The following is a 23418-nucleotide window of genomic DNA, read 5'->3' on the forward strand; positions in this document are numbered from 1 at the left end:
TTTGTACACTAAATAGCCAATATAATACTTCATGCCAGTCAAATGTCAAGAATAGTGTCCAGTGAATGAACTTATTTATGATATTCTGGTCACATTGCATGACTGTGTCACGTGATAGAAGACCGCAAGCAAGTTCTGATAATACACACGTCGAGAGATGCAGGAGCATTTGTTATATTCTAGCACTTATTGCTTGAGAAAAAGTGAGGTGGTCATGACAACCAATATTTTAACATGCTTAAGATCAGACGGTTGAATATGCTCAATCCTTATTAATGCTTATGATACGTATGTATAATATAATATTTATTTTACATCTATGTCAAGCAAGCAAAGTTAAACCTCGTCAAGCCGAAGATTCAAAAATAAATTTTCGAACTGCAGTCGGTGTTTTAAATATTGATGTTCATGATACATATGATAACTATGTAGAACTGGTTAACCTAGAAAGAAACCCTGAAAGAAATTATCTGAAAGTAATTTATATTAATACTAGAATTCCAACAGGCATTCAAGAGGGATTATGACAAGTTCATCGAGAAGATTGAATACTTAGACTTACGACTGGCATCTATTATTAACCAAGGATTTGACGATTGTGGATCTTTGGAGGCAATATTGAAGGTACAATCCACTAAAATTGTTTTGATGTATTTTGTAAATTTGGCGATTGTACGTCTATAAGTTTTTTAAGTTCAGTAAATAAAGTAATACAACAATTCCGAGGACCGAGACTAAATACTTATAATCAATAATGAATAATTAATTGAGCAATTATCTAATTAATTCCTAATCAGATGTTGGACGCGTTTGGAACCCTGCTGGACAGGCCAATCATTAGGCGAAATTCGGAGCCCAAGTATCCTCTACTCATCCAAATGTACGAAGCAGAGCTTGACTCGACCAAGAAAATGTTCGATGCTCAAAACTCTGTATTGAAGGTAACAAAATTAAACTTCAAATTATCAAATTGTCTTAGTTATAAATATTGCTGATTGACAGTTATCAAATCCATTTGGTTACTTGTCTAGACAATGCCAGATTAATTGAATCACAATTGCAACTTTGCAAGTTCACTGGAAGTTCGTGTAGTTGAGTAATCGTTTTAATGAGATCTAATCTTTAGTGAGTTTTGAGTTTGAATTGATAACACTTATTATATATATTATTTTTTGAGTAAACATTGGCTGGTACTTCGGGCCGGTCCCCAACAAAAAAAAGAGTATGACATCAGTTTAGAGATTTATTATAGTTCATGATCGTTGAACAAGTGAAGCATAAGATTAGTCTCCTCTGAAATGTCAAGACAAATTTGGATACAAATCTAATGTTTCTCTGGTACAACTTTCGTTCTTATTATATCACTAGTAAATATACATCATCACAACCCAAAATTGTTAGTTACCAGTGCAACAAGTGCGCGGCGCGTTTAGGACATTGCGCGCCAATTTATTTTGAAATTTAAATTGATTCATAAATCAGTAAATTGATTTAGTGTAAATTGTAATCCAACAGCTAAGTAGTTTTATAGTGCTGTTAACTTCATTATCATATTCTGTTGGGCATTGATGTCTTGAGCAGACGAGGAATTTTATGGGAAAGTTCCCACCTTGGGGCTTGGCTAGTCATCTATTATTACACTAGTCATAACTGCTTAACTTATGACTTATCACTCCTATTTAGTATTTATCCTCAGAAACTATCCTTAAAATATTAGGTTTTAATATTTACCCAAATAAGTCACAATCTCTTTTAATATAAGAAATTCAATTTTTCAGGATACCCAAAACTTGGTGTTACACGTCAACATGCCCTTCGTGGCTGGTGTACTGCAATGGTGTCAAGGAATGAGAGAAAGAATAAGCTTAATCAGAAACAAACTCGTACAACTCAATCATGGGTAAGTCAGAAGTGGTTATCGTGTCCAGTGTTGATCTCCACACTTGACAATCTGTACAAAAGATTAAAGCCAGTCTTTAATGATTAATGATTAAAGTTTGTTATTATAAGACATGGATATCAATAATGATAATCACACAGTGACGCAAAATTTCATTATCATTATGGTATGATTCCCATGGATCACTCTATACCGAGTATTAATAATGGGATATGTGGTCGCTATTGTCGAAATCAAGAAATATTATTAGATCGTGACATGATAAACATTGCAGGGCAGTCGAAAGTGCAGAAGCTTTGATAGTTTTCCAAAAGTACGATCAAATGATGGAGCTCCTCAAAACGTAAGTTTACTTGCTACCACTTCCGGCTACTTAAGTTTGCCAAATTAGGATTGGGTTTTTAAGACTGTTTAACACCAATAAGATTGATCTGAATTTATGTAAGTACTTTGATATATCAATACTACATATTATAATATTATGTTGGGAGAAATTATAGACGGGAGAAAAAATATTACTAAGTAAAACTAAACGCTGACTCCCTGACACTGGTAGGTTTGAGCGCACTATTTACACTGACTGGACGAGCTCAGTAGGAGAAGTGTCAGAACTCAACTTGGATCTTCCTTTGCTCACTAGGAGTGAAGAAAGTAAACTGATCAGTGTCAACTTTGACCCACAGGTTTGTGCAACTGCTTATACTGGAGATAAACGGATTCTATAAGTTTTAAAGATGTGCTAAATCTTACGCGATATTGCATTGTTCCAACAATTGTATGTTGGTCCAATTTTTAATTCTGACTGATTGGAAGTACTCTTTAACATCAACAAATTTTTCAAGATTTGTCCATGATATTGGCTCCTTAATGTCATCAAGAATTTAAAACTGATCAAATCGTTCTTGAAGTTAAAGATTTCTCAAGAAATTACATCAGCCGCTAAATTACGACTCTTACTCTGGGGCATGACTAACAATTTTCAATAATAAATTCAACCTTCTTTGATTAAGAAATTGCATACTATACCGGGTATGTATGCACATAAACTAGAATATTTGCATAAATATTAAGAAAACTGAAGAAATTACAGCTTTATATGCGCCGACAAACCCTTAAAGTTAGATCTTTAGTAGTAGTGCTACCGCATGTGTGGTGTGATTTAAATACCCACGATTTGATTGTGGTGACGATGACGTGGTCCCCTCCTTGTATGTGTTGATTTGATTAGAACGGTCCTAAAGTCCAGTTTCAGATTAATCTCATACTCAAGGTCCGTTTGTAAAATTTTGATGGCTTTAGTCAACCCAATTTTAATCACCAGGTCAATTCTTGTTTGCGTTCATTGCTCAAAACAAAAGCTCTGTAATAACATTTGAATTTGTCCCAGATTCAAGAAAAGTTGCCATTCAAAGTGATAGTTATCACGGCGCAGATAAAAGCCACTGTAATAACTGAATAACATCTGAATTAAGCCACATCTGAATTAAGCCACTAGGTCCTAGAAAAGTTGCAATAATTCGTGGAAACACTGACCATTCAAAATAATAGTAAACACGGCTCCAAATGAAAGCTACCGTTATTAATGAATAACATTTTATTTGGACCCTTACCCTTGATTAAAGATAAGTTATTACAATTCTTCTTCATTTCGGTATGGTAGAGAATCAACAGTAAGAGAATATAACGAAAATTAGAGAATGAAATACGAATTGTTGATCAGTTTTCGGAGAAACTGGATCACTAGTACAAAAAAATAAGTTGAGAGTATCATGATCATCCATAAAATTGCATCACATGGCTAGACGTGACACCACTAAAATTGTATTGCAGACAAATGAGTGGTCCGTGCAGGGCTGTGTTACTCGTTACTATTGTAATACTAATATTAGCACTGTGGTGAATATTTTACCACTCCTTTTTATCTGCCTCGGTCCTTCAACAATAAGACTATACAAAGAGATTTTAGATAAGGGGTGTACTAATTTCAAGGTCTAAATTGGCGGTGTCAAAAGATTTCAGTTTAGAAAGTAGTTTTTACTCTTGACTCTACCATCAGCTTTATCACTGCTTAGTATTCCATTTCAATTTAGAAACTATAACCTAGATAAAAACCCTATTTATTTTTCTCAGCTTGTATCTGTACTGCGAGAGGTAAGATACCTGGAATCTCTGAAGCGTGATGATATCGAGATACCTGGATCAGCTGCTGGCATCTACTCTAAGAACGATCTGTTCAGACAGTATCTCGCTAATTTGGATCTTATTGTATCCAGGTAAAGATTGTACTTCATGACCAGAAAGGTGTTTGCTGTAATATGTCATGATAAGTTATCACATTAAAAGATGGGATCGTTTAACAGCAGATAAACAGTGGTGGATTAATCGGATTGATAGATTAGTGTTAGTGTCTGAATAACAAGATAATTTTAAAATAAGCCCCCTGTTGAGCAGCTGCTAAACCCTATTTTCTCAGATATAACAAAGTACGGGAGACTATTCTAGATGTGGAGTATCCACTGATCGAGGGACAACTAGGACATCTAGACATCCAACTTGACCGAGCCATTACTAGTCTGAACTGGAAGAGCGAGGGTAAGTTAACTTTAACTTTCAGTAAGTTAGATAGATTCCAGAACAGTCTTTAGAACTTTTATTACCGACTAATACCCTAGTTGAATTGACCATATAATTGGATCGTTCAATATTTATTAAACATTGCATTTCATGAGAGAGTAAAAATGCGCAAGTATTTAAGCTATTTAACTTTGCTCCAGAGTCCAGGTTGATTAATTAACCAAGTACCATTCAGATGTGTGGACCTACATCGAAGAAACGCGGCACACAACTGGAAACCTGGAACAGCGAGTATCCTCAGCTAAGGACAATGTTGAAGCTATGAACAACATCATGGCTAAGTGGTGCGACTATCCTCTGTATGAGAGGAAGGAGAAACGAGGCCTGCTCAATCTAGATGTGAGTATTCGCCCACTAGAAGTGAGTGGGTGACGTATTGTCATTCTCACCATGCCAACTTCATCCAAACGAGAAATGATTGACGTGCCATCACTATAAAATAAGCGCCAAGTAGAGTTGCGACATAGTTAAATGGGAAAGCTGTTGTCGACAAAATTCGTCGATTTCACTAGCGAAGTGAAGTGCTTATAATATGTCATTCAAGTTCCTAAAACAATTGTCGTAATTGAACTGTAAACCTTAAATGGCTGACAATTTGTGGGCAAGTGCAACCAATCACAGCATCCCTGCTGTATTTTCAAAATTCAAAATTTAAAAATATACTGTTTAGTGTTTTGGTAAAATTAATGCTTCACTTACTCTCCACTACAGTCTTTTATAACTTATACCATTATAATTATATTTCCAACCAGGATCGAGCAGCTATGTTAGCACAACGTTACAACCTCATTAAAGAAGATGGAGTCAAGATACAAGAGATCGTATCCACCAATCTAACCCTGTTCAAAGCAACTGAGGACAGCGATCACTGGAGGAACTATCTTGATTATGTTGACGATATGATCCTTGACGGCTTCTTCAACGCAGTCCAGTGTTCTCTTGCTTACCTGCTGGAGAATACAGAACTTAATGCTCCTGATATTATGCCACTTATGGAAGCTAGGTTGGTTTTGACTGCTTTATTTATGGTGTTAATCTGGTGTGTTTATATTTAAGCACAACCGTAGGATTTAAAATTTGTCTCAATTATTAACGTTAATGTAACTTTAACTAGGGTTCCCTGATGCAACCAGTGACTGGTAACCAGATAAGTATCTGTCAATTTAAAAGCGAATCTAATGATATTGTCATTACAGATTAGAGCTGGCAATTCCCGACATGGTCTTTGTACCGTCTCTAGAGTTCGGCTCCGAGGACGGTTTCATGGAACTGATCGAGGGAATTGTAGACGACGCGTACAAGCTGTCGTCGCTGATTCCTCGTATCGCTAAACACAACGGCATGGACCATTACCAGATCGAGCTGGACGACATGTTAGATCTCAGTGAGATGAGACATGATTTGATGGATAGAGTAACTGCTGTCATCAACAAGGTGGGCATATTTTCACTCTTAAAGATTTTTGATAAGATGAGCAGGGAGATTTGAAAGGATAATAAGCGGCATTTCAAGTTGAATACGAAATTCTTGCTAGACTCTTGCCTTTTGCTCCGTTTAGTAAAAATCTCTCAAACAATATAATTGATTTTGACAACGGACGGTTCATGATCCATTCTAACAGGCAATTGAGCAACGTAACCAGTTTGAGAACTACTCCTACCTGTGGACAGAAAACAGGGCTGAGTTCCTACGACAGTTCCTGCTCTACAACCATGTCCTGACTCAAGAGGAGATAGAGAATGCAGGAGAGGAAGGAGTGCCTGAGTGCCGGCCCACTCTCGAGCAATTCAAAGAACAGGTTAGCTGATTTTTGCACAGTTCAAAGTGTTGGTATTACAAAGGAACTTGTGGTCAGAAAATAGTTTTCATTTCCTTATGCTATTAATTTGAAGTGGGTAGCGTGGGAAGACAATCAGACAGCTATAATGGAGTTATTCTGTCGGATCAGTCTGATACTATTTAACTGGCAAGTTTATGTTGTGCGTCAGATGAGAGTTCGATAATTTATCTGTCAAGTATATTAGTTGCAAATAGTTGATACAAACTTCGATATTGTCAAGTTGTCTGATAAGCTGTCAAAATTTTAAGGAGGCAGAAGATTTCTAATAATATTAACAGAGATTTTAAGGCAACACCCTTGCTTCTATTGATAAGATAAAGGTTGCAATGAAGTGGCTAAGATCGATCAAACCAACCACTTTTTGTCGGTGAAAACTGAAACAACGATGCTGACAGAGTCCTTAACTTCATCACGTGATTCATATATCATGCGAGCGACTTAGATCAAATCAAACTTTAAATATCGTCAAATCAACATGCTTGAAATCTAGAAATCTAGAAATTGCTTTTATAAAACCTTTTAAATAACACATGTGTTTCTTCCCAGATGGACACGTACGAAACGCTGTACGTCGGGTAGGGCAGCCTACCCGACAAATTTCAATCTGACAGACAATGCTGTTAAATACGTAGCGTTTCAAGTGCAAACGTATGCATACGCAAACGTATTTGTCGCCGAAAATTCGCGTATTTCGATTTCCACTGTGGAGTAAGAACGATTTTTTACAATAAATTTTGACCTGCGCGCGTATTTCGGACAAATTTTAGACGTATTCCGGACAAAATTTAACAGGGTCTAAATTCAATTTTTTTCGGGCTTATTGATTGGATACTTCACGTATTCTTACGTATTTCTCTCGAACATTGAATACGCCGTATTTTGAGTCGATTTTTTGACGTATTTAACAACGATGATGACAGAGTCGTTAACTTCATCACGTGATTCATATATGCCATGCGAGCGACTTAGATCAAATCAAATTTTAAATATCATCAAATCAACACGCTTGAAACCTAGAAATCTAGAAATTGCTTGTATAAAACCATTTTAATAACACACATGTTTCTTCCCAGATGGACACGTACGAAACGCTGTACGACGAGGTGGCTGCCCTACCCGACGTCTACGTGTTTGACCAGTGGTTCCGTCTTAGTATCAGACCTTTCAAACAGAACCTCCTGAACGTAGTCCGAAAGTGGAGTCTCATGTTCAAGACCCATCTTATTGATCACGTGACCAACAGCTTGAAGAACTTACAGGACTTCATCAAGGTTACCACTTCTGGTCTCACTGTTGAGGTTGAGGACGGTGACTACGAAGGATTGGTGAGTAACATTTAAATATAACTTAGTTATTTTAGAAGGTCCGAGAAGATTTCATTAATATAAATTAACCTCGTTGATTAAAAAGTAGGAATACTTACTCAGTCGATATCTTACTTTTTGGTCTCTTTAACTACACGAAATAACGTTCAGGTTGCTTGTATGGGTAACCTATTAAACGTGCGGGACCGAACTGCCTTAACAGACGAGATGTTCGAACCTCTTAAACAAACCATAGACCTGCTCAAGAGCTACGATCATGAGATGAGCGAAGAAGTTCACCAGCAACTTCAGGTTTGTGGACAACCAATTAGTATAATATACCAGATACAATATAACCGCAGTCTCAAAAATATATGGGTTATGGATGATTGGGATTTGGGAAGGACGATAGTCTCCGCATTTTTCACGATCAAAATAAATGCAAAGGTCTATATCTATAAGTCTATAGATGTGGATACTGGAGGGGAGGTGAATCGTATTTTTTGACTCGTGAGAGTGATCAGTAAAACTGAATTTTCATTGGTTATTACACCGTAATTACACCGTGAAATTACGCTTTGCATCGTGTTGAACAGCCTAGTAGCTATAACATAGCTACTAGTATAAAAGATTGACTTAAAATACCCAAGTCATTTTTTCGAGTTTAACTTTCCTCGGAAATCTATTTGAGATTCCAACTATGGATTACCACTACCAAGGCTCCATCTTATTCGGTTTAGTAATAGTATTTGCCGGCTTCACAGATCATTCCACCATCATATAATTACTTTTTTAGGAGCTACCAGAGCAATGGAACAACGTAAAGAAGCAGGGAGTAATGGTGAAGCAACAGGTAGCACCATTACAGGCCAACGAAGTTGCTATTATTCGCAGAAAGTGTACCTCATTCGACGTCAAACAGCACGAGTTTAGAGAGTAAGTAGAAACTATATTTTGTCAAAATATAAAAGTTAGCACCTTTATATTATATATATTGTCATGAGTCATGAGTCATGACCTAAACGTGCTCTAACTTGCTCTAATGATGGAGACGAGGATTAATTCAAAAGGTTATAATGAAAAATAATTAAAAGCATGTTTAGCATTTATTTGGCGATAAAATGTTGAATATGATTATACTCGTAAGGGTATACATATAATAGACGATTGCAGACAAATATTTTTATCCAGCCACGAATTGTCTTTGAGTCTCATAGAATGTTTTTGTGTTAAAAACGTTTGACATTTTCTGATCAGTCTCGAGCGAAGGGCGAACTCTTAGCGTAAAATTAAAATTCAGAAATTAATAAAAAGGGTACATTGACATAAGTTCCTAACTGGAGCCTGATCAGGAAGCATAATAAACTTTAAATACAAATATTTTAGATAGAATGTCTCGACTTGTGAAACATGATAAATTACACAATTGTCAATTCTTTTCCATCAAAAATTATAATAACTGGGTTGGCGTTGAAGATCTAATGAACTTTCCTGTGTCAACTGTCAATCACAAACAGTCACCATCACACACACGACGGTAAAAATAAAATGATTTTAAAGCACCAGTCACGAAGTAAGATTTAGTGCAATCCGCAATATAATAGACAGATAAGCTATAAATTACATAATCTAAATCTGGTTTATTTCAGGATGTTCCGAAAAGATGCTCCCTTCAAATACGCAGCAGAGAGTGTGTACGGTAACTTAGACGAGATGCACGTTAAGATAGCCGTTATGGAGGAGGAGATGCAGGGACTAGCTGACAGTGCTTCACTCTTTGAAGTTAACATGCCCGAGTTCAAACAGCTCAAGGGCTGCAGAAGGGAGGTTAAACTCTTGAAGGTGAGTTTCAGTTTTGATGTTTTTAGATGATTAGATGACCTTGTAATTAATGGAAGGAAAATAAAAATGTATTATTATTAATGGATAATATAGGTAATGTGACTGCTTAGGTCTAATAATACAATACAATAGGAGTAATTCAATGAATAATGGGGGTTGGAGCCAGAGTCCCTACTCATTCCTTGTTTTTGCCAATTTCTCCAGGTCCAAGATTTTCAAAATCGAATAAAAAATTGTTTAAGGCCTATCTCAAAATTCTGGCCATGCAATCTTTTCTAAATGGTCCTTAGAACATATCCTGAAAGTTTCAGGGTGATGACTCAAAAAATGTAGGAGTTCAAGATAGATTTTTAGACTCGATTTTCAGGTCGCGCGATTGAAAATCGCTCGCGCAATACAATTACACATTTAAAGCGCTGACATTTGACCGGTAATAACTTCGGCTAGGAACAATATTTTTCTATAGGACCAAAAGCAGCTGATATATATCACTCCCCTCTATCAGAAAAAAACTATAAAATCAATTTCGAGGGAATTTTGATGAAGACCCCGGCCCCTTTAAAGTTAAAGTGCTCTGATCCTAAAATATCAATATATTAAAAGGAGAAATTTAACTGCTGATATAAAAGCATTACGTACACGTAATTCATAAGTGCATCATGGCTGCGATTGGAATAGTTATGTGAGTTTTGAAGGATTATTTACTTTTAAAAGTCATAAGTAAAAAATAGATCCTGTCATGCAACATTACATGCAGGATTACATGGCCCATGCTCACCTTTAGATTTATGGCAAAATTATGCTTTTAAAAGTATGAACTAAAAGAACTTATGCACTAAAAGTAAGCTGTTAAGGGTGAATTACGTTATTGGGCGTTTACGCTAAAAGCTGTATCCGTATAGCATCATGACCGTCGCTAAAACATTTTGCACCGTTATACTTATAGTAAATCCAATAATTGGAATTCTATTGGGACCAGCGCGGCGTTTGTGACTTACTAAGCGAAGCTTCAGAAATCTTTATTTATATCAAGTTCTAAGGAATGAAATTGATAGGAATGTGCAACAATAGCGGCAAGCTGTAAAGCCAGAGAAAAGTTTGTAGATATATTAGCGTTTTAGCAACAACAAAAAATATTGTATCGGTATCTGATTGCAAAGGTGAGCAAACTAAAAATCCCTCATTCGCCTAGTAGTCATTTTTACAAGATCTCTGTATTTCCTATTATTTCTCCACCCACTCAGTAAAACCTATTTAACCTATCATCTAGAAATAACAATATCTGCAATATTTTGCAATATTTTGCAATATTTTGCAATATTTGCTGCATAACCACATGTTTTCAGACATGTTGGGACATGACAGAGCTTGTTTCGAGCTGTTTCGACGACTGGAAGACCACCTTGTGGGACGAGATCGATGTCGAAACTATGGAAGTGGAATGTAAAAAATTCGTGAAAGAAATCAGAGGAATGGACAAAGAAATGCGTGCCTGGGATGTCTACAGGTAAATACGCCACGTGAGACGAGAACCCGATTAGAATAAGACTTACTAAAAACAAGGGTTCAGTAAAAGGTTTCGTCTGGAAGCTGCTTTTGCCACGCAGCCTACTAGTTTTTACAACGCATCCCACTAGTGTTACCTGTTTACTGCTTCTTAATATGTTCCTGTGGACATTTAAATATAGGTATAATACTGACACAGCCAATATAATTTAGGTCTTGTATTTATTGGGAAAATTGGTTAGCTAGAAGTGGGCCGACAAACTATGTGCAACCGTTTAGTCTCAGAATTTAAATATTGATTAATTTAACGGAAACAAGCGCTATTGAAGTTCGGTATTAAAACTTGAAAAATGAAGGCCAAATGGTTTAGGAATACTTAATTTAGAAGAATGGTAATCATAACTTCGTCTCCCCTTTAAATTAGTCGTAATCGCAACATGTAATTTATAAAATATACCCTCGCCGACGCGTATGTGGTTCTCAGACAATAAACATCTACTGAGCCTATTGTCAAGGTCTTATCGCAGGTCATGAGCTGACGCTTAATAAGTATCTATTTGTGATATGGCTGACCGGGAGATATGATCCTTTTATTAGTCGATAGGTATTATCACAAATAGACAGACCAGGCCGTGTGATGAGGTTAGACAAGAGACAACACTCTTTGCCAGAAGAACAATTTAGTTTTTAAGGTTGAAGAAACTTTATTCTTTCCTGTACTGTCAATTGAGAATTCAATGACTTACTTCCTATAAATGATGGAATGGCAAGGTTTAAACAAACTAATTGAAGAACAGTCTTACTTCAATCTCGCCTTAAATTCCATTCCCAGTGCTCGGCTAGCTAGACGGTTGGCGGACCGAATCCTTAAGGTTATCTTTAACACAAACCATATCCCTACTGGTGGTTATTGAGCGTTAGGGATTCGGTCCAAATACCCTGAATCCTGATCGACAGGTGTCATGAATGTGACAAAATTACGGACAAAGAATAATTATAGCTGACTCAAATATGCTGAGACTCAAGAAAAATATATCCCAAAATAGGGACCTTTTTACGCAGGTCCCAAAATAGGGACATTTTTACATTTCTTGGAATATAATTAAGGTCCCTGAGAGTAATCTTTGATTGATTTTCCAGCCGACGAAATCCACGCAATAACTGCAACAACAACTAAATGTCACGCACGACAACCTAATGCGAACCTAAAATCATTCACATTGCGTTCCTAAAATTAATGAGATATCATTATCACGTGTACGTCAGTATTACACACTCAATATAAGGCTTGATTGAGAGGAGTTCGTTATGTTTATTATATTAATATACAATTTTGTCATTAAATAAATACCTTTCACCAACCGTTGCCAAATCGCCAAGGAGTTACACAGTAAAATAGTCTTATTCAATGTCGTTTCCCCGAGAATTTAAAGCATTCTATCACGTGGGTTGAACGTTGAACGAGGATTGGCTCTAGGAAAAAGGCATGACAGCAATTCATGACAGCTGTTCGTGTAATATTTTATTTTATTAACAGTGAAAGGCACTTCCTAATATAATTCATATAAATTTTGATAGCTAACGCGAAGATTCAAATGTCTTCTACAAGAAGACATTTCTTCTACAACAAGAAATGCGCCCGAATTTCTTTTGCCGCTCAATTGCTCGATCAACAGCGTTTCAAATAACTTACCTGAACCCAGCTTAGGTACTCCAGGCTAAATGTTAATAAACACACCGATTGAAGATATGGCAGAATGACAGGCTGAGCGCCGCACAGGAACATATAACTTGTTCCAACTCATTGGATGGGTGGACGCAAAGTCGGTCACTATCCTGCGCCTGCCTGGTATATGAAACAATAGAATAAAAGCCCCGCGTAAGGGGAGTGTCTCTAATGAACTAATTCATTGTATACATCATAGAAATAATCATTTAATGCAAAATAAAAACCCCGATGGGCAATCCTCATCTTGGAAACATAACTTAACAAATGTAATAGATGGTATATTCATTTTTTATCTCGATTTCTTACCCTCTATAATGGCTTTTTTGAAGCTAAGCTTTGTATTGCCTCAAATAATAGGCAATCATTATTGCCTATTATTTGAGGGAATAAATATAGAAACCCTATTCTTGAACACTATTAATTTTCATGGAACACGTTAGTTTTCTAACGTTCCGTATAGTATAGCTTATAAATATATGATGCCCGAACAAAATATAAAATAAATACATATAGAAGCTGAACGAAAGTATATAGATTTAGCGGGTTCTGTCTGATAGGCATACTCGGACGCATAGAGTAACTGGTGACACGCCCACAGTCACATGACCATATTGAGAATGGCCTACAAGGGCCACGTGTATGGGGTATAGAAGTCACGTGACTCGGTAATCGTGCCGGTTCACGTCTTTTGATGGGGACTGACATGGTGCAAATTTCGAGAAAGTATCAATAACTAGAGAAACAGAAGTTTATATCTAGAACTCCGGGGCACTGACAGTGGTATCATTTCTAAATTTTAGAGACATAAATCATAATGATATGATCTTAGTACTAAGTTTTCAAATACTGCCTGAGACAGTAGCTTCAAAGTTTGAGAGTTTGACAGATTTCGCCCAACACTTAGATGGATTTCGTCTGAGGCTAATAATGACTTATGAAATTGTCGGTATATCTAAATACTTCCTCTAAAATCTGATCTTTGATCATGTGAATCAACATTCAGTTAGATATCAAACATTATATTTAGACGATATAATCCACAAAATCATGTGCGTCTGGATGATAAAATTTATAAATGGGTCTGCTTTAATTTAAGTAGCCAGTTGATGAAAACTGTAGCAAAGTATCGACGTGCGTGGGTAGTCTTAGTAGCCACCGGACTATCATCTTAGTATTTAATACGTCGAATAAGTTCGTTGGTCACATGAAGCTAAACGTATCTCCCATTTCAGCGGTCTAGAGAGCAACGTGAAGAACATGGTGACATCTCTGAGAGCAGTGACTGAGTTGCAGAACCCTGCTATCCGAGAGAGGCATTGGCTGCAGCTTATGCAGACCACTAAGGTATGTTGGAGTTTCTGTCACGCGATATATAACTTCGTCACGTGTTATCTACGAGAACCAGCTTGCTTTAAGGGGGCATACCCCAAAACAGTGGTTTGTGCCGTCCAGACCAAATGACCTCATAGGCAGTTCAGTGACCTTCTAGCGCACCGTTTCCACACAAAAAAAATTATTTTGAGAATACCCATTTTTGTAATCGAGCATTTCCTGGTTAAGAGTGCAATTTTCGGAAAAAATTATTTTGTGGTTGAGACGCTATAAGTTAATCATTTCTTGCGGTATCGGGTTGAAATTTTGCTCGCCGTTTATTCACATCTATGTCAAGGTGTGTGTAAAGTCTTGATATCGTATCTAAAAAGGCTGGTGTGTTATGAATTTTTAAAGTCAAAAAGCTAAAATTGTCCTTTTCAGGCTTATTTTACCAAAAAGTCAGTCAGGGAAGATCGGATTATTTGATGCTTGACATCAAATTGTTCTCTGAATTCTGGCGCAGTTTTTGATGCCCTCAAAAATGTTTTTACTCATTCACCTTCTGATCTATTGGACCTCAAAGCCAAACAACAAATTTAGGCACATTTTTCGTTTTTAATATTTACTGATTTTTCTAAAATTTTGATAGGAATGTGCTAGTGACTTTTTGAAGGGTGCAAAATAACCGCAACTAGCACATTTATATATGAGTTATGAACAACAAAACACCCTAAAATGCTTCCCTTTGAAGTTATGGGAGAAAATGTGATTTTTTGGCTTTGCAGATAAAAAATCACATTTTCTCCCATAACTTCAAAGGGAAGCATTCTAGGGTGTTTTGTTGTTCATAACTCATATATAAATGTGCTAGTTGCAGTTATTTTGCACCCTTCAAAAAGTCACTAGCACATTCCTATCAAAATTTTAGAAAAATCAGTAAATATTAAAAACGAAAAATGTGCCTAAATTTGTTGTTTGGCTTTGAGGTCCAATAGATCAGAAGGTGAATGAGTAAAAACATTTTTGAGGGCATCAAAAACTGCGCCAGAATTCAGAGAACAATTTGATGTCAAGCATCAAATAATCCGATCTTCCCTGACTGACTTTTTGGTAAAATAAGCCTGAAAAGGACAATTTTAGCTTTTTGACTTTAAAAATTCATAACACACCAGCCTTTTTAGATACGATATCAAGATTTTACACACACCTTGACATAGATGTGAATAAACGGCGAGCAAAATTTCAACCCGATACCGCAAGAAATGATTAACTTATAGCGTCTCAACCACAAAATAATTTTTTCCGAAAATTGCACTCTTAACCAGGAAATGCTCGATTACAAAAATGGGAATTCTCAAATTTTTTTTTTTCAGTGTGGAAACGGTGAGCTAGAAGCTCCCTGAACTGCCTATGAGGTCATTAGGTCTGGACAGATTTGGGGTATGCCCCCTTAAGTGACCCTTGATACGATGTGATGCTCTGAAATTGATCACTCAGTGAACGATCTTCATTCCTTTTAAATTGCTGACTTATTCCTAGAATTTATGCGATATGGATATTAAAATAAAATGTAGGGAGACAAATTTCAAAGGAATTTAGCATCACACGGTAGCTATCAGCTATTGTAAAGATCAAAACAAAGTATACCAAGTCACTAATGTACCGGCTCTACAGGTCCGATTTGTCATGGACGACAAAACGACTCTTAACGATCTTCTTGCTCTGAACCTCCACGAGTTTGAGGATGAAGTCAGGAACATTGTCGACAAGGCCACCAAGGAGCTGAACATGGAGAAGGTACTGAAAGAGTTGGACGCTACATGGAGCGTCATGGAGTTCGAACATGACGAACATCTGAGAACAAAGACACCGCTCCTGAGGTCGTCCGAGGAACTTATTGAGACCCTTGAGGACAACCAGGTCAGTTAATTTATTAGCGAGTAAAGTTAATTATTTCCTGGTATTTATTTGCTGATATACTTATAGTAATATTTTTGGCTATATTATGATTTTTATCAAGTCTGAAATATAATTTTAATTCTCACACAGGTTCAACTGCAAAACTTGATGACCAGCAAGTACATCGCTTACTTCTTGGAGGAAGTTTCATCCTGGCAAACTAAACTCTCCACAGCCGACTCTGTTATCCAGATCTGGTTTGAGGTGCAGCGAACATGGTCACATCTTGAATCCATCTTCATTGGATCTGAAGATATCAGGAAACAGCTCCCTGAAGATTCTCTGAGATTTGATGGGATTGATAGTGATTTTAAGGAGTTGATGGAGGCAGCAGTTAAGACTCCCAACGTGATTGAAGCAACAAACAAGAAGGGACTCTTTGCTCTATTAGAAGACATTCAGGTAGCTAGTGGTTCATGTCAGATTTTAAATATCACACAAATAATCAGGTTAAACTCCAAATTTAGTTTGACGAATCATCAGAAGTCAAATCTTAACTACAGAACTATAATCTCCGCTTAATTCAAACCATTCTCAGGACCGTTTGGCTCTGTGCGAGAAAGCCCTGGCAGAATACTTGGAGACCAAGCGTCTTGCTTTCCCCCGATTCTACTTCGTATCATCTGCCGATCTCCTGGACATCCTGTCCAAAGGAAACCAGCCTCTCCTTGTTGCTAGACATCTCTCCAAACTGTTTGATAACTTGCACAGACTCATGTTCAAAATGGTAATACATCTATAACTATATAATATACAAATCTTTAATTAGAAATTATGTCTCCCATTTTAAAACGTATTCATGAAGAATCAACGAGCAATATCTATGACATGATTTCATGATGAAATAAAATCAGGAAGAGGAAGGAAAAGATGGAGAAGAACCTGAAGAAACGAAGGAGGCTCTTGGAATGTACTCCGGAGAAGGAGAGTATGTGGAATTCAAGGAGCCTGTCTGGTGTACTGGTCCGGTGGAAACCTGGTTGCACAAGATCATGACAATGGCTCAAGATACCATCAACAGCAATGTTGCGGACGGTGTGGTTACCTACGAGGAGAAAGCCAGAGATTTGTGGCTGTTCGACCATGCTGCCCAGGTGGCACTGGCTGGCAACCAGATCTGGTGGACCACTGAGGTTTGTTACAATATGTGAACTATTTAATAACTAACATGAACACTTTTGAACATGACAAAAATGAACAGATCGTGGAAGGATAAAACTGTATGAGGCTAGAATATATATATATATAGAGTACCCCCATCCTTTAATGTGCCGAAAGTGACTGACGCTGACTTTCAGCCTGCAACTTAATGCGATATTTATTAAATTCGAAGTCTTTATGGTTGTCAATCTCAATCTGGTTGACGTGTGGAATCCACACATCCACACTGTGGATGTCATGTGTACGAACAATCTTGTAGTATTGTCTTCAATATATATATTTTAATTTAATTTAATCAAGTCAGGCAATCTGTCTTAATCAAGACTGACATGCTTTGTGTATAATTCAAAGTGGACTAGATTTAATTCAATATCGAACTGTGTACACTGTACGTGTCTACATAATTCAGACACGTGATACCTTAGCAAACTACCTGTTTGACCTTGCTGAATTCTATAAAGACTTGACAGAATGATCGTGTAATCAGATCATCTGCGCAATATCAATGTGATGTAAGAAAGATTGCTTGCGGAGGCGTGGTAAAACGTCCTCCCAAAAGTAGCCTCGAACTAATGCTACTTTACAATTATATCTAATGTGATATAGCAATCAGAGTCAACCACAATTTAACTGGATTATGAGATACTTATGGAAGCTTCATCTTAATAAACTTGATTGTTATCTCTCATAAAATACATAGATCTCTGTTGATATGAATTCTATCCTCAGCGTGGATGTTCCAATTAGCTTTTGAGACAAAGATATCTTATAAGTATCTTATAAAAATCTCTATAATATGTAGATATTCCGATCTCAATATTGCAAATTGTACACATGGCGTGAACAGTGTACAGTGTACAGTGTACAAATTAAGTGCGCACATAACATTGCTATAAAATGTTCAAATGGTCAGGTAAAAATAGCATTTGGTCGTCTAGAAGAAGGTTACGAGAACGCTCTAAAGGATTACAACAAGAAACAAGCTTCACAGCTGATTACCCTGATCAACCTGCTTATTGGTGACCTGAACAAGGGTGACCGTCAGAAGATCTGTACCGTCTGTACTATCGACGTGCACAACAGAGATGTGGTGGCTAAACTCATCACAATGAAGGCGGAGAACGCTCAGGAGTTCGCTTGGCTCAGTCAGATCAAACACAGGTAAAACTTGAAAACACTTTTTTAAATCTGTAAAAGCTTTGGTGTAAACTGTACAGTGTACGATTTCGCGCGCCAGTTTTGTACCTGAACATTGAGCAAACTGTGTTCGGTTAAAATCTGAGCGCATTTCTCTGGCCCTCTTATAATGTAGTACGGTTAATGAAGTAACTGAGATACCGCGTTATTTTGGGTGGCAGAGATATAAAGCAGTAAAGCGTTGCAGTTGAACTGTTACTCGGAACTATCAGCTTCAAATTGCAAATTCATCCCTAAATCATCCCTAACTTGATAGTTTAATTCAAATTGCTATTTGACGAATCATGTGGTACTGGTCATCTGCCAATATCGCCAATATCGGGGAAGTGGTTAGTGGAGCATTAGATTTAGCATTTTATCCTATACAATAAACACATACTCATATATACCATGTGCTTATTTAGTTTTATCTGTCAATATTCCTCACGAATAACCTTCTAAACGATTTTAGGGATCATCATCTGTTAACTGGTTGAAACTTCTCTAAACTTTCAACAACCTGGAAATAACACAAATTCCTCCACAGATGGGACGAGAAACAGAACACGTGCTTCGTGGATATCTGTGATGCTATCTTCAGATACTCTAACGAATACCTGGGTAACACTGCTCGTCTGGTCATCACACCTCTAACAGATAGGTAACTAGCTTCAGCTTGGTTATTAATTCTTGTGGTACCTCAATCTGGATTTTGTTATTTTGATTTAGTCGGCAAAAGCTCTGCTTTAGCTTCCGAAGAATAAACCAAAATAAAGTAAGATTTTCAGCGACTGAGCTCGTTTCCTGATCATAAAGTATGCATCCGACTTTTGTTACGTATTAGTATAATTTTCATAGTATTTTGACTCCCCGCTTAAGTTTACCCTCGCACCTAGGTGTTACATCACTCTGACTCAGTCTCTCCATTTGACTATGTCCGGAGCCCCTGCCGGACCTGCTGGAACCGGAAAGACGGAAACCACCAAGGATCTGGGCAGAGCTCTGGGCATCATGGTGTACGTGTTCAACTGCTCCGAACAGATGGACTACAAGTCTATTGGTAACATCTACAAGGGTCTATCTCAATCTGGTTAGTTTTAGAGAATCTTATACTATATTACTATTAGTAGAGCAGATGGTAGGCCATTTAGGTTACTACAGATACAATCGGATATTGGGTTACTTTTGGTAACTTTAATAGTCCGGCCATTTATAAAGTTGCTCATCATGCGATTTTATGGGCATATTTTGTCAAATACCTTGATCAAGATTCGTGAATTAGTTGGTTAGTCCAACATTGAACGTGGAGGAATCGGTTACAGTACTTTAAGAGAGCAAAGTGCATCAAATTTCATGTTTCTGATCACAAACAAAATACCCACTGATTGGTAGAGTAATATAAGAGTTACTCACGCGCACTGTGCGTGGGTGTTCATTTTGGGGCTTTGGGTGAACATGATGAAAATGCAAATGTTTCATTATTCAAACAAAGTACCAGACAAGCACGCTTGATAATAAATGACCAGACAACCACCTCATTATTATAAATTACTAGAAACCCGCCGCTAGTCGAAAGCTTTGTTCGAGGAAATTTTAAGCATCAGTTATGTTTTAATTTCTCTTCATCATATAGCCCCAAAACAATACTTTTTACCGCATCAAAAAATTTCAATCACAACCAAAGTTATAAATATATATAGGTATTTATCGGTCATCGCTAGTCAATGGTCAAACAATCCAACAAATATGCTTTAGTTCCCGAACCCTGCTTCACTGAAAATATATGAATTACACATTTGAATCATTTCGGTAAATGTCAGGTCCCTCATCGTCTCATTTGATATTCTTTGCAATATTGCCCCGACTTGACAGCACCAAGATATCCTTAGGATCGTGTGTTCTTGACAAAGCTTTGTTCGAGGAAATTTTAAAAATCAGTTATGTTTTAATTTCTCTTCATCATATAGCTCTGTTATACTGTAGACATAATGGAATTTATCTAACAATGGCGACAGCGTTGTTAGTATTCGGATTCCCAAAACGATACTTTTTACCGCATCAAAAAATACCAATCACAACCAAAGTTATGAATATAAGTCATAGCGTGAGCGTAAATGTGAGCTAGTTTTGAATTTGAAATTATGACGTAGCATACAGCATAACAACGCGCGTAGTTAAGATGTTTTTGCTCGCGCACGTGCATTTTAACGTTGCTACGCAACAGCGCAGTAAACCTTTGCTAAAATAACGACATTATTCTAACGGTTATTTTACCTCACTTCCGACGTTAATTATAAAAAATCTAAAGCCTAAATCAAAATTCTAAGAATGCTATAGCCTATTCCTATCCTTTTTCTACAACCCTGCTAAAAATGGCGAGGTTTCAACTCCATTTGCGAGCTGGGTTTGATTTCACCAGAGGGTCATTTTGAGGTCGATTTTCGGTGTTTTTTCTTCTATGTCCCCGTTGCCGGGGAAATTTCGTCAAGTTTAAAATATAATATAGATGACTGGCATCAACTAAAAACTCAATTTAACGTTCTGGTTGTCAATTTATTGTGGAATTATTGTAATTTAGATCACGTGCGAAGGCAATAAATATATTTCTGTCTACGATCAGTATATTATTATTCGATCAGTTTATTATTAATCGTGAATTTTAGTGATATTGATTAGTCACTTAAACATACAGCCTAACCGAGTATTTAACAACTTAATATAATATCATAAATATCTAATTATGAGAGGAAGAATGGAATGAGAAATATATATATTACTTGAACAAGGGAAATATTGCATTGCCTATAGGAGAAAGAACGTCATGCCCTTATTAAAAACTGAAGTTAATTCCAATAGTTATAACTAATAATTTTATAATTAATAATAATTTTTATAATTTTTAAAAGATTTTACTGTTATTTGTTCCCATTTATTTTCACTTAACATTTTACATTACATAATATCATCTCTTCAGGGGCCTGGGGTTGTTTCGACGAGTTCAACAGGATCTCAATTGAAGTGCTATCAGTGGTAGCAGTCCAGGTTAAGTGTATCCAGGATGCTATCAGGGATAAGCTGGAGAGGTTTATCTTCCAGGGCGAGGAGATCAGTCTGCTGCCCACAGTAGGAATCTTCATTACTATGAACCCTGGTTACGCTGGCAGAACTGAATTGCCTGAGAATCTCAAGGCTCTCTTCAGGTGTGTGAAGTTCTATTTATTTAGATTTACCTAATTATATTTTGACATTTAGTTTTATATCATTCTATTAATTATTTAGTTTTTATTAAATTCTATTTTAATACGATATAATGGATCACGGAGTGTTTACACCGCGTGTGGAAGGAAATTCCTTATCTTGATATAAGCTGAATGACAAGACTCTATTCGTATTGAATTTGATTTTATTTGTTAAAACTAACAATAATTGATTACAGGCCGTGTGCTATGGTTGTCCCTGATTTCGGTATGATTTGCGAGATTATGTTGATGTCTGAAGGTTTCATTGATGCTCGACTCTTGGCCAGAAAGTTCATCACTCTATACGTGCTGTGCCGAGAATTGCTTTCTAAACAGGTAAGGGTTCACAAAATATATCACAAATAAAACAAAGACGATTTCTAAAGCGCAGCTTCGATGGTGTTCATTATATGCATTGACGCAGAACATCAAAGTGGAATTGAAATAAATATTGGACTGAAGTTCATACTTCAGTTCAATATTTATTTTAATTCCACTTTGATGGTATATTTAATATACCATTAAACTGGACCACCCACGGTACGCGTATCTTACTATTTCTCTTCTTATACTTCAAGTAGAATTCTGTAGTTAACCTTTTAAAATCACTTAAGAAACGCCTTTAGTAACCGTCCTTATACAGGATCACTACGATTGGGGGTTGCGTGCCATCAAGTCAGTGCTTGTTGTTGCTGGTGCACTAAAACGTTCCGACAGAGGAAGACCGGAAACTGAAGTACTGATGAGAGCTCTCAGAGATTTCAACGTTCCTAAGATTATTACGGATGATATGCCTGTGTTCACGGGTCTTATTGGTGATCTGTTCCCGTCTATGGAAGTACCCAGGAAGAGAGATTTGGACAATGAGGCGGCGATAAAGAGGGCCGCTCTTGATCTGAAGTTACAGCCCGAGGATCAGTTCATCCTCAAGGTAAAGTTGTACCTGCGTGTTTTTATGTGATTCATTTTATTTGTTATGGTATGAATAGAATCAGTGATTGACACACTTTTCTTTAAAATCGATATGATCTAAAATTTCAGCAGAGCAAATCTTTTTCCTGTGATAAATCATTAATATAGAAAGCTCGTATTAAATGAGGCGGACAAAATTCTTACGTAATTTCTCGCTCTTAATCCTTCAATACCAGATATGCTAATATCCACTCTTAACTTTACAGGTTGTACAATTTGAAGAGTTGCTAGCTGTCCGACATTCCGTGTTCGTTATCGGTAACGCCGGTACAGGTAAAACCCAGCTCTGCAAGGTCCTGTTCCGAACATACCAGAACCTCAAACGAAAACCTGTTTGGTCTGATTTGAACCCGAAAGCGGTGACGAACGATGAGTTGTTCGGTTTTATCAACCCCTCAACCAGAGAGTGGAAGGACGGATTGTTCTCGAGCATCATGAGAGATCAGAGTAACATCACACACGACGGACCCAAATGGATTGTCCTGGACGGAGATATTGATCCTATGTGGATTGAATCCCTGAATACTGTGATGGACGACAACAAAGTCCTGACCCTAGCTTCCAACGAACGAGTACCCCTAACACCCACTATGAGATTGGTATTTGAGATCGGTCATCTTAAGGCTGCCACCCCGGCTACTGTATCCAGGGCTGGTATTCTCTACATCAACCAGGCTGATTTGGGATGGAATCCTTTCGTTACCTCATGGATTGATACTCGAGAGGTTCAGTCAGAAAAAGCCAATCTTATCATCTTGTTCGAGAAATATGTACCAACTTGTCTGGAAACTCTCAAATCGAGGTAAAATGAAACAGTTTTGTCAGTTACATAGAGAAATTCT

The 23418-nt window shown here is 37.1% G+C and overlaps 1 protein-coding gene across 1 annotated transcript in view; it reads left to right on the forward strand.

The window, feature by feature from the left end:
- Window positions 1–23418, forward strand: part of LOC134817332 (dynein beta chain, ciliary-like) — a 36246-nt gene that overhangs the window by 4414 nt on the left and 8414 nt on the right. The window contains exons 8-35 of the mRNA XM_063826466.1: window positions 508–624; window positions 798–941; window positions 1779–1900; window positions 2175–2243; window positions 2457–2583; window positions 4031–4173; window positions 4374–4492; window positions 4710–4873; window positions 5287–5537; window positions 5731–5968; window positions 6156–6332; window positions 7448–7699; window positions 7850–7990; window positions 8475–8614; window positions 9328–9520; window positions 10867–11027; window positions 13988–14099; window positions 15744–15989; window positions 16119–16430; window positions 16567–16755; window positions 16883–17161; window positions 18103–18350; window positions 18913–19026; window positions 19262–19455; window positions 21340–21565; window positions 21802–21940; window positions 22248–22535; window positions 22783–23378. Of these exons, the coding sequence (XP_063682536.1) occupies window positions 508–624; window positions 798–941; window positions 1779–1900; window positions 2175–2243; window positions 2457–2583; window positions 4031–4173; window positions 4374–4492; window positions 4710–4873; window positions 5287–5537; window positions 5731–5968; window positions 6156–6332; window positions 7448–7699; window positions 7850–7990; window positions 8475–8614; window positions 9328–9520; window positions 10867–11027; window positions 13988–14099; window positions 15744–15989; window positions 16119–16430; window positions 16567–16755; window positions 16883–17161; window positions 18103–18350; window positions 18913–19026; window positions 19262–19455; window positions 21340–21565; window positions 21802–21940; window positions 22248–22535; window positions 22783–23378 (5501 nt within the window). The remainder of the gene's footprint in view (window positions 1–507; window positions 625–797; window positions 942–1778; window positions 1901–2174; window positions 2244–2456; window positions 2584–4030; window positions 4174–4373; window positions 4493–4709; window positions 4874–5286; window positions 5538–5730; window positions 5969–6155; window positions 6333–7447; window positions 7700–7849; window positions 7991–8474; window positions 8615–9327; window positions 9521–10866; window positions 11028–13987; window positions 14100–15743; window positions 15990–16118; window positions 16431–16566; window positions 16756–16882; window positions 17162–18102; window positions 18351–18912; window positions 19027–19261; window positions 19456–21339; window positions 21566–21801; window positions 21941–22247; window positions 22536–22782; window positions 23379–23418) is intronic.

This window comes from Bolinopsis microptera, chromosome 6 (genome assembly GCF_026151205.1).
Source record: "Bolinopsis microptera isolate Bmic1 chromosome 6, MBARI_Bmic_1.0, whole genome shotgun sequence".
NCBI lineage: Eukaryota > Metazoa > Ctenophora > Tentaculata > Lobata > Bolinopsidae > Bolinopsis > Bolinopsis microptera.